At 49.0% G+C, this 12306-nt stretch overlaps 1 protein-coding gene across 11 annotated transcripts in view; it reads right to left on the bottom strand.

Annotated features, from left to right (window-relative positions):
- DIP2C (disco interacting protein 2 homolog C) overlaps positions 1 to 12306 on the bottom strand; it is a 398847-nt gene that overhangs the window by 182065 nt on the left and 204476 nt on the right. For all 11 annotated transcript variants that reach the window (XR_010411754.1, XR_010411755.1, XM_064592166.1 and 8 more), the window contains one exon: positions 3417 to 3527. Coding sequence is in view for 9 of the 11 variants with exons in the window: in XM_064592166.1 (XP_064448236.1) it covers positions 3417 to 3527 (111 nt within the window). In the remaining 2 variants the exon portion in view is untranslated. The remainder of the gene's footprint in view (positions 1 to 3416; positions 3528 to 12306) is intronic.

Below are 12306 nucleotides of genomic sequence, written 5' to 3'. Positions count from 1 at the left end.
CCTCCCTCCCTTCCTTCCTTCCTTCCAAAAATATTAATGACACACTATTTTAGATCCTTAGCATACATGAATGAACAGAAAGATCCTTGTCTTTGTGAGCTTCATGTTCTCGTGGTAGACAGGCAGATCGATAGAGAGGCGTACAGATGATGTAGGTAGCGAAATGACAGACAGGTAGATGGACAGATGATGAGTAGGTAGGTAGGAAGATGGATGACTGACAGTGTTGGAGGTGATAACTGCAATGGACATACATGAATCAGGAGGGGAAGCATAGGGATTGTGCGAGGTGACACTGTGTCGTACCATTTTAACTGGGTGGTCAGAGAAGGCTCACGAAAACAGTAACCCCTGAGCAGAGACCTGATGGAAAGGTAACAAGCAATGTATGTATCTGAGGGAAGAACATTCTAGGCAGCAGCAGCTGAGAGCATAAAGGCCCCATAGCAATTACATGCTTGAGAAACATCCAGAAAACCAGCATGGTTGGAATAATGGGAAGCCAGACCATGAACATGGTAGATGCGAATCTTACTCCGAGAGCAGCAGAAACTGCTGGAATACGAGGAGTGTCACCAGCTAACCCATGTTTGGGTCACTGGTCTGGCTCTTCCTTTGGACTGTGAGCTCCTTAGCCCAAAGCAGGCAGAGCTCCAAGCTCATCCCCGGGTCTGGGGTTCTAACTGGAAAGACAGACCCCAAGTGCAGCAGGTGTTCCCGTGTCTGCTGCCCCATGGGGATGCTACCTGATGTGAACAGAGATTCTGAAGTAGGCTCCAGGTGGGCTGGACTGAGACAGTTGCGGTTTTCTTCTAAGAGGGCATTGCTGCAGGTTCTCGTACTCTCTTTCACCACCCTCCACCCACATTTCTCTCCCACATCTACTCCACTCTCCAAGATGGGAGGCAGCCTGGGTGAATGGAGATGCATCTGAGGCCAAGACAGCACCGTTTCCTACTTTGTTAACAGCTCTCAGACTTTTACTTGAAAGAAAAATGGTGAGGCAACTAGCACCTGGTCTATCTCCTAAAACAGCCAGGAGGATTTGGAGAATATGCCTTAGCAAAGGCCAGGAAAACATCAGGGTTTATCAGCCCCAACCCTCATCATTAGGAAAGACAGGTAATGGAGGAAACAGACTGTGCTAGGTCTTAATTTCCATCTAAATTTTAAAAAAATTTAACACAGAGGGCGCCTGGGTGGCTCAGTCGGTTAAGTGACTGCCTTGGCTCAGGTCCTGGGATCGAGCCCCACATCGGGCTCCCTGCTCTGCGGGGAGCCTGCTTCTCCCTCTCCCACTCCCCCAGTGTTCCCTCTCTCGCTGTGTCTCTGTCAAATAAATAAATAAAATCTTAAAAAAAAAAATTTAACACAGAAAGAGCTTAGAACAAGACACAATTACAAACTTCTATGTGGGAAGAAGTCAGATAATAGAGCCAGACAAAGCTAGATTTGCATCCTGTTTTGATGAGGTACTCACTGTGTTACCGTTAACAACCACACACCTCCCTGAACTTTGTTTCTTATCTATAAAATGGAAAAAACATCACCTGACTGGTTTCTGTGAGAACTGAAGATACTGATGATCGTACATGTGTGTCTACGTGTGTGTGCCTGCATGTCTGAATGTATCTACATGTTTGTACATCTACATATATCTGTGTGTTGGTGTCCACACGTGTGTCTACATGTGCATGTCTACCTGTGTCTGCATGTCCGTGTATCTAGGTCCACATATGTATCTATATGTGTCTACACGTGTGTCTGTGTGTGTGCTCTGCATACCTATGTATATATCTACAGGCATGTGTCTGTTTCCACATGTGTATCCACATATGTGTCTACCATACAGGGGGCTGTGTGTGCATGGACATGTGTTTACATGTGTGTCTACTGTACACGTGACTTTGTATCTGTCTGCATGTGTCACTACCTGTGTGTCTACTGTATGTGTGCTTCTGTATGTCTACATGTGTCTGTACTTGCATCTGCTGTATGCGTGACTATGTGTGTACATACATAAAACACTAACATGGTAGTATCCGGACAAGTGAGGTAATTGAAGCATTTCACAGTAAGTTGACAGCACCTGTGTGCATGCCTCTACCCGCCTAACTATTTGAAAGAGGCCTCTGAGACACCTGAATGAGGATGGGCTCCTGAGACATGCTGGGTGTTCCAATATCTCTGGAAAACAGAAGGTGGAGTTGAGAACAAGCTCCTGCTTCATTCCATCCCCACACTGTCCCCACATCAAAGCATCTGGGGGGCTGGGGGGGCCAAGGGGCAGCACTCAGCCTTCACTCTCATTCCCCAGATGATGACCCTGATGCTGTAAGGTTTGCCCTACCCCTCCCTCCCTCCTAGGAAGGAGCCCAGCCAGGAAGTCAGGCAGATGGCTCCTTACTGGAAAGGGTGCGGGTTTTGTCTTGTCACCCTGCTAATGGAAGGAGCCATGAAACAGAACCAAGAGTATGGTCGATCCACCCAGCCCTGGTGTCAACTGCCTGAGCTGCCTCATCCCACAGCCTCTGCTTCCTCTTCTGCAACATGAAGGAGCAGTAAGTGCTTCACCTGTTTGTTGTAAAAACCAAGTGGGATAGTACTTGTGAAAGTGCTCTGCAAAATATAAAGTGAAGTGTTAATCTTTTGTCATCATTAGCAATCCACATCCACCCTGAACTGAAGTCCCAGCAACAACACTTACTGATGATTTTCCTTAAAAACTGTAGTTAGGGAAGCAGGAAAAAGCAACTTTAATGTAGATGTTGGAAAAAAATCTCTCAAAATGTAATTAAAATATTAATCACCATACAAGTTTTCTGATGAGAGAAATTAATAGAATGAAATTAATGATAGAAATGTAAGCCAACCAAACCTGGGTGATGGCTACAATAGAACAAAGTTACCAAGACAGCATTCTTGTACACAGCACCATAAAACACAAAGGAAAGAAAAAACATGGGAAAGTTTAAGGATTTTCTTTTTTAAAAACTACTTGAAAACAGAAATCCTGGGGTTAAAAGAGAAGGAAAAAAATTATACTAGCGACCAAGAAAATACAAAGTAAAACCAAACTGCTGAATAGTAACACCTAAAAAAAAAGCAAAATTTGGCTCATGAGAGATTACTGTTCAATTGTTATGAAATTCTAAATATCAGACACTATCTTTAAAAATGTGAAAAGAGTTACTATTTACTGAGTTTTAATGTGTGCCACTGAGGGCATATTTGTTTAGGAGGCAGGATGTCATTACCTATGATCACACAACCAGCCAAAGGACATTCAAACGTACCACACTCCTGCCTCACACCCACGCAGCTGCTGCAGACATGCACCTGCCTGTCCACTTCACCATCACCATCACCATCACAGACCGGGGGATCAGTGACCTCACGACCACTTGGTGCCTTACCTGACCTATAGCGCTCATCTCGTGACCCTGAGGACCTTCGGCGGTGATAGCGAGTGGAAGAAGCAGGAGTGACGGGAGCCCGGCGCTCGGGAGGCAATGCTTGATCCACCCCTGGGTTAAGGGAAACAGCAAAGTAAGGTAAGGCTTTACTTGGCAGCCAGAGTTCATTCATTTGGTAAAATCATTTGGTAGAATGAAGCCCTGACTCACTGCATGCCCACAGCCAAGCTAGAGCATGCAAAGGTGTGGACGGGGGCCAGGGGACGTCATGGACACTGAACAGGAAAGGGAGAAGTGTCCCAGGCAGGGGAAGACTCACGCCCGACACTACCCTTCAGAGACCCCCACACAGGCTCCCTTATATCACACACATCTAGAACAGTCATAAGAAAAATGGAGCCCAAAGAATCAAGTTATGATCTTCTTTATATAACAAACATATAGAAAGGGCTATGTTCATTCTCGAGGAAATTTAAAATTACATTTACCATTAAGGTTACTTTTACAATAAATCTTATAGGATATCTTAACGCTACAATTCAGGTAACCAGGACTGTGCATGAATGTTCATCTTTGTTCATTCAAAATTTCTAACTCTGAATCTTACTCCCCTTGATGCGAAATAACTGAAAAATTTCTATTTCCATATGGCCATGACGAATTACCTGAAAGGATAAAACGGTCAGATAAAACTAATTTGACGGCTATTTGTCAAAAGCTGACCTAGATCTGGCGATCACGATACCAATTACCCTTGGGAACTTGGGCAGCAGGAAGCACCATCTCCATAAAACTAAGTAAGTACAGCAGGAAAGGTTTCATCATTACGGTGCAGAAGTAAAGAAATTCGGAGCACTGGGCATCAAACATTAACTGCTGAGTCTTCAGAAAAGGACCAGCAATACTTGGTAGAGAAAGTAAACCAGTGACGGCTATTTTAACAGAAACTGTTTAGGTTTTCTGTGATGGCCCCATGAGGGTTATTTATATCAGGGGTGTAATTTTTCTCTTGTGCTGGTGATTTCTACACCTCAATTCTTTTTTTTTTTTTTTTTTTTTTTTTAAGTAGGCTCCATGCTCAACGTGAGGCTCAAACTCACGACCCTGAGATCAACAGTTGCACACTCCACTGATTGAGCCAGCCAGGCATCCTGCTGCACCTCAGCTCCTGCTGGCATGTTTGTGGTTAATGACACGATAGGTTAACTAACTGCAGATTAACTGCATTCGGTTAACTGCATTAGAATTGTGCAGGAGACAGCCACGCCACAGTCACGTGGCGAGCTCCTGCAAGTGCTTCATCCAGTAGGCACACCAACATACATCGTTAAACTTCTTGATGACACAGCAGCTCACTGCTGCCAAACCCTGTCCAGTTATAGTCTGCAAATGATCTTTAAAAAAAAACTACTCTATTTCATCAAACAGATGCACAGAATTTATAAAATCAAGTACTATTAAGTCATAATGACAAGTGGTGGTCATTGGTGTTTACATTCGTGTTTGTAAACATGAGCTTATGATCCCTCTTAATTGCTCGTTTTAGACAACACATGACTTCTTTACATAAGTATGGCCCTCACTGTACCACGGTTAGATCATGAGTCAGTAGTGTGCCATGAACACCCTTCTACCTTAGACTTTTTTATTATTCCTGGGTTAATATTTGCATCTTTTGGTTCCATCATCTTGGTTTTCAATGGACCTCTTGCTAATTCCTTGAAAATATCCCAACAGAACTGAAACCCTTTCCAACACTTTCTCCCCCATGGGCAATCACCAACAACTTGGGGACAGTCTTTTAGTTTGGTATTCTTTCTCCCTGAAGACCCTCCTCGTGGATCCCCTCCTGCTCTAATCCAGGCTGGCTGGTCCAGACCTGCTTTACAACCACCACAGAGCATCCCTTCCTCCTGGAACTTGCTTTTGCCTAGACATCTAAGCAAAATTACAGATAAATTTGAAATTTGGAAAATGTGTAAAAAGATTTATTTGAAAGTTATGTGCATTCATGGCTTCTCATGCCAATTATTGGTGAGAAGTCAAATGTCATTCTGATGGTATACTGTTCATGAAAAATCTGTTTATTGTTTTCTTTTCTCCTCTGTCAACTTGCACAATTTTTTCTTTACTCCCACCAAAGGAGCTGCGAGTCTGTCTTCCTCCTGTGGTGGGGTTATCACCAGACCTACTGCCAGCAAGCAGATGTTTTACCTGAGCTATTGCATTTACCCGAAGAAGAGACCTCCGCTCTCCTGTCTTGTGAATCATTCGGGGCTGGAGCTGTTCTTATTCTCCAGGGCACATGCTCGGATTCAGAGAACCCCAAATCCCAAGGTTCTCAGGTCCATTTCTCCAGAGAACAAACATCTCTGGGGGAGTGGGGAAGACGTGGGTCACCTGCTTCCTAGATGCCAAGCCTCATCCTCTCCCTCTGGTGCCCATGAAAGCAGTACCATCTGCTACACGTTGCATCCCCATCATCGACCCCGATACCACAAAAACTTGCCACTGTTTCTCCCATCCGTCTGTCCTGTGGATTGACACTTCATCCACTTACAGACACATCTTGGTGCGGTTCTGGGAAGAAGAGGAGCTAAATGTGCACATTCAAGCTGCCAAGGTCTAACAGATTTATACACACAGTTAAGTCCAGCTTTCCCTCTCAGTCCTGCTACAGACCTCGGGAATTCAAGTACACTTCCCGGAATTCCATTAACCTTAACCCCGCCTGGGTCCCCTGTGGCCGTGCACCTCTGGGAAACGCAGGCGCAGCACACAGACCAGGGACCTGCACGCCTGTCCTCAGCTAATTTTGCACACAAACACTGGACATTTACCTTCATAGGCTGAAGTACACAGCTTACAACACAAGTTTTAAGAGAAATGAGTTAACTAACAAAAGGAGAATATCTTCAACAGCTCACTGGCAACAGGGCATTTTAAAAAGCTAAAATATTGGTGTGCACATTTCTGTCATTAATTTTTATCTGCCCTCACTGTGAATGAAATCTGAAGTAGCTTAAAGTATGTTCTGACAAGGAAAAGCCCTCCGTCAAATATGCAGCAACTCCAGATTAGAATTTCCACCTGTCCGCACAGGGGGACCCTGAGGTAATGAGTGAGGCGTCCTTCCCGCTGGGTGTGAGGTGGCATGCACACACGCATCTTTACTAGAACACACAGAACTCAGGATGCAGGGCACCAAGGGCCCAGGCGCCCACCACGACTGAAAACCAGCTCTCGGGACCACTGGAATATGGGCAACAGAATGTGGGGACCAGGTCTGAGCGAGGACACTGGAAGGCCAGGGGTCTCGAGGGAGGTGGGGGAGCCCTCCAAAACCACACGAAGCCAGCACGCAAAGATTAATCCTTCTCAGGCAAATGTGTGGCGGGGACGGAGAGTGGCTCTCCGTCCCATGCTTACAAAGCACCACGTGGCAGAGACTCAGCTTCGGGTCCCACGTAAATGGAGGGACAGGGCACCAGGGACACGTCGGGCTCTGGAACCTAGCTACCCTGAGCCTCAGTTTCCCATCTGTACACAGCTCTGCCATTCTAAGTAGCATCTGAATGTTCACGGTAGCTGCCCCTTCCCTTGAGACGGGCGCCCCCTCCCGGTGCTCCCAGGTGCGCTGGGGGCTGGGTCCTTGGGGCAGAAGTCACGGGCTGCTGGGCTCTGCATGCTGGGCAGTAACACTGTCACAAGGGCAAGTCTACCTGGTCCCTGGAAGAGAAGCGGCCTCGTGATCTCGCTGCCAAACGACTCGTCCCCCGGTGACCTTCCCAGGACAAGACTGCTGCCCAGGAACGAAATCGGGGCAGCTAACAGCTGCGAGGTCGGCGGACGAGTGCTCCTCGGATTCTCACCCGGGAGCCAGGACGTCTGTCTGCTCATCCCCTCCCTGGGCAACGCTGCCCCGGCCCACGGGAGGACCTTGGGGAGGGCTCCTGAACCAACACGGCTGGTCTTCACGGCATGAGCAGGGCCTTGCGAGGCTCCCGCCAGGCGTCAGTTCAACCATGGCCTTCAGTGAGATTTCTCTTTCCCTCAAGAACCGCAAAGGGGCTCAAGAGGAAGGAACCCGTGGAGCCCAAGAGGAAAGAGGAAGGTGGCCAGGCAGGGAGACAGTAACCAAGCCCAGGACCCCAGCCCTCTGCCAGTGAGGCTGTCCTCAGACAGCCACACGCGAGTCCGTCCCAAATGCTTCCAACACATGAGGAAGAAAGGACTCCGCAAAGGAAATCCCTAACAACACCGTGCTGTCCCCTGAGCAACCCACCAATTCCAGTGCCAGACACTGGAAACCACATTGAGTCCTCACATTCACTCAGGAATGTGGCCACAGGGGCTCTGCGGCTCTGACATGCTGTCTGCTTTGGGCCAGGACACCTGCCGTGTAGACCACCTGGCTCATCCGGGTGTCAAATGTTCTAGAAAACATCAAGACTTCTAAATTCAGATAGCAAGGGAAATACATGAGAACACCGTGGTTCTCCACATAGTTTCAAAAGAAATCATGAAGGATTTGTGGAAGAGGACTTCAGTAAAAATGCATATGGGATTCAAAACTAGAAGACCTTGATCCAAATTCTGGTCTTATTCTTAGTCTGCGTGGAACTGGGCAAATGTCTCAGCTGCTACCTCAGCTTCCGTGTACGTTGGGGAGTAGACATGGACACGGTCACGTGTGAATGACGTTCCCTCAGGCCCTCGCTGGAACCCAAGCCTCTCTGGTCCTGTCCCCTCGCGTTCAGTGCCCGTGGATCCCAGGGCCCAGCAGGAACTCACAGCCACCCCGGGGCTCCTACACACGTGGATCCAGCTTCAGGAACCTGGTGAAATTGCGGAGGGCTTTTCCAAGTCTGCACAAAAATGATTTCTGAATTGTCCCCTTCTCTTCTAGTACCTAATTAACTCACATAGCGGCACTTACTTCTAAAATAAGTTCAATCAAGCCTTTGCAGAAGATACGCAGTACCGTTGTTACGTAAGATGAGAAACTTACTACGTTTGCTTTGTATGGACTCAGACAAGAACACAGCACAGAAAGAAATTCCATCACCTCCACAGCTGCCCCAACCGTCAGCCTGATTCTCGTTTCTGCCTCTCATAACCGAAGTTCTTGCTGAAAATCAGTATGAATTTGCTAACCATATTCCTGTCGATATACTGTAGTTTGATTAGAGACTCATTTTGTGGAAAAGTGCAGAAGATCTGGAACTTTAGAGAGCTTGATGTGCACCCAACGCACGCTCTTTGCTCACCGAGTAACAACAGAAGCTCAGAAGGGAATGAGTGCACGAGGTCAGGAGCGGGGCTGCAAATGTCTGCGTTTTTCAGATGCCCACACGAGCCAGTTCCACAGCAGACATCTTTCTCGCTGCCCAGGTGGACACTCAGACCCCACTCCCGGCTCTGCTCAGGCTGCAGAAGCTTGCACGGGAGGAGGCTTCTCGGCTCCCGTGACCCCTGGTATGGGGAAGCAGGAACTTGGCAGGTAGGACACCACTAAGAATAACGGGAAATCCATCTGACCAAACCCACAGCTGCGTGTGATAGAACAAGAGCTCGGCCAAGGAGAGAAGCAAACTGTGCACCGAGATCACGACTGTGGGTAGCTCACCTAGGACATGGGCAGTTCACCTCTCGCTGAGGAAGGCTCAGCTCCTACAGCAAGTCCATCTGGAAAAGATTCACGCCAAGTCACAGACTGGCAACCTGATTTAAAGACCTGTTTTCTCTTCCCGGGTTTAAGCTTGCACCTGACACACCGTCCGTCATGAACAGACAGCATGGCATGACCCCTCAGTGGGGGTGGTCCCCAAGGAGCCTGTCCCTCAAGCCCTGGCGGGGATGGGCTAACGTTGCTTCCGGGCCCAGGACTGCACTCTGGGAGACCCTAACTCCTGCTGCAGAATGAAGACACGGAGCTGGTGTGCAACGGGCACCGGAGGAGCAGAGACCTGGCCAGGGGCAGCTCAGGAGGCCACGGCACCCACACACTTTCTTCTCTGAGTCTCAAACAGCACCTGACTGCAGTCTGCATCCTTAAACACAAGACAAGAACATGCCTCATCATCCGGGAGACCAGAAAGGGCACAATTCACAAGCTCTGAACTCTGCCCCTTGAAGGAGACTCCTTCACAAACCTGGGGACCCAGCAGGAGCCTCGGTGGCTGGGCTTCAGATGCTGCCGCCTCCGTATGGGCCTGTCCCAGGAAAAACGATGTCAGGACAGTGTGTCTGCACTTAGAGCACCAAACACCGGGGATGCTGAGCTGAAATCCAGGATTAATGATCATAAAATACAATTCAGTTGACTAGAATGTGCAGAGGCCCCAAATCGTGTTCTCCTTTAACCTCTCAGATATGGAAACAGTGAGGAGCACGATGTGTCACCATCTACAAGTATCCAGATCGGAAATCAAAACAAAGCTGTGCTCACAGCGGAGATGCCTCCAGCACCAAGAGGTCCGTCTGCCTGGATGCTTGGGGCATCACACAGAGCTGAGCACCACGCAGACACGCTGGCTCAGCCCTCGGCGGGGCCGGCTCTGAGTGCTCCCTGCTCCACCAGAGCCTGTGAGCACCAGCACCTGCTGGACACACTGGCCTGGTGTCCACGTGGGCGCTGTGGCCAGGAGGACGCAGGGCAGGGCCCTACCTGCCACCAGCAGGTATTTGACAGGGCATCCACAGCCCAGCAGCCGGTCTGTAACGTGCAGACGGTTACTGGTTCATCCTTCCGCAAATATCTGAAAGCGCCTACCTCCTCAGGGAGAAGTGGGATGTTGTGAGGAGCGGGGCCAGAGGGCCTGTCCTAACCCCAGGGATCCTTGCAGAGGTGACATGGGAGCTGGGCCTCGAACAATGCGCTGGTGCAGAGAGGGCAAGCAGGTGCAGGAGGCCACCCTTGGAAACAGAGCACGGGACCGTCCAGCAGCAGGAAGGCCCACGGAGCTGAAGAGGGGCCAGGGCTTCTGTGTGCAAAACCTTCTGATGCAGACTCGGCTACGCTCTGCGCAGGGCCCTCGGTGTCCTTCAGCAGGAGCAAACGCGGTCAATTCACCCTCACCAAGAGGTCCCTCCACCGAGGAGGCTGTTCACGCACATCCCATGGCCAATTCCCGGGGAGCAGGAAGAGAGCAGACAGACTTGCCCTCTGGTCTCATGAGTGGAATCCACCAAGATTACTGTAACTATACAGTCATGGGAAATCCTTGAACACAATGCCACCTGGCCGTTGACAGAAAAGCAAGATGGGCACACATGGGACCGGCACTACAGAAACCACCCTCCACGGAGAAACATGCACAGAGTCACGGGGAAAGTCAATCTCCTGACATACATGCTGTGAGAAACAGGGACTCTGGTCCTGGGAACTCTATTTCAGTAACAGTGGAATTTGACGGCATGACCTTGTCCCAGAAGCAGCAGGGACTTGGTTGTCGAAGCCAGCTCTGGTGCTCAGATGTGCCCACAGAGACTGGCAGCAAGTGGGTTTGTGTTCTGTTTTTAAAGTTTTATCAGGTTTGGGGATTAATGAAAGTGACACTAGGACCAGGACCCAATGGGTCAGTCTTAAGTAATATTTTCTCCTTGAAAATGATTTTTAGTGTATTTTCCTGACTCCTTCTTTCCTTTCTAGCTCCTGGCACAGTTTTTCTCCTCTAGATTTAGGGAAGCACTCAACATTGCGCTCCCCAAAGACAACGTATCTTCTGGGGCACCTGGTACCACCAGGTGTCCAAAGAGGAAAACCAGGAGACAGATTGCTTCCGCAGCACGTTCCCTGGGATGGACTAACGCCCGGGACTCCGACCCGAGTGCTCACAAATGCCCATACAAGCCACTCTAATTCAGAACTGTGTGTCCCAAACGACATCTTAGAAATGTTTTTAGAATACTTTCTAGAAGTGTTAATATTTTCTCTGACAAATAAAAATAATGTTAAAAAAAAAAAAAAGGTTCACAAAACACAAACGCCCTTAGAGGAACGTGCTCAGCAGGATAAGGTGACTGACTACACACCAGACGCTTCTCCTGAGATCCTAGCCCCAAAGCGTCACTTCTCAGACTGGGCACGTCAAGAAAGCAAGCTCGGACTCAGAACCCTCTGCTCTCGTGCTACTTCCCCAGAGTTCTACAGAATGAACGACCGTTCACACGATTTCTCAGAAATAATGACTAGCAGTGAAAACTGCAAAACTGGCTGGAATCTGCTCTCCTTAGTCTAGAACCATGGGGAACCCGCCTTCCCTTCCTGGGGGGCCCGGGGGGTGGGGAACGGGACACAAGGCCCCCAGAGCTGTATCTCCAAGCAGGCTGCCTCCTCCTCACGTCTCAGTCAGGTGCGGGAGGCTCCTGTGAACTGTGAAGCGGACCCCGCGGCTCACGTCTGACTCCACTGGCCCCTCACCCACCTGCCCCTCCCCGTCAGGGGCCCAGAGAAGAGGGACTGGAGCCCCAGCAGAGGCCTCGTCTGAGACCCTAAGGCCAAGGCAACATTAAACATCTCTTTTCATTTCTTCATGATTTTCAAATAATGGCCTTTATTTGGGATAAATCCCTAAAGATAGACCTAAAGCGTACCAATGCTCATTTTCTTGTACTAAAAGATGAATTGAACTCATTCTTTGAGCTTCTTATATTCAAAAGATTGCCCACGAAAGCAACCGTGGTCTCCGAATGGGAATACACTGTACAATCACTGGCTCGATTTTTCTACTTCCCTTTGGAAACAGGATCATGCTGCCGTGTGGACCTCGCTCTCTAGCAGAGCTCAGGGCCACGGCGGCCCGATACTCCCTCGAGGAGACCAGACCCCCACAGTAGCGGAAGACCAACCATTGCAACAAGAATTTTAGGGTTTGTCATGCAATCT

This window comes from Mirounga angustirostris, unplaced genomic scaffold, assembly GCF_029215605.1.
Source record: "Mirounga angustirostris isolate CCGP_5_RB_7025 unplaced genomic scaffold, mMirAng1.0.hap1 SCAF_5, whole genome shotgun sequence".
NCBI classification, from domain to species: Eukaryota; Metazoa; Chordata; class Mammalia; order Carnivora; family Phocidae; genus Mirounga; species Mirounga angustirostris.
Note: the sequence above shows the minus strand (reverse complement) of the source record. Positions and strands in the feature narration are given on the sequence as shown.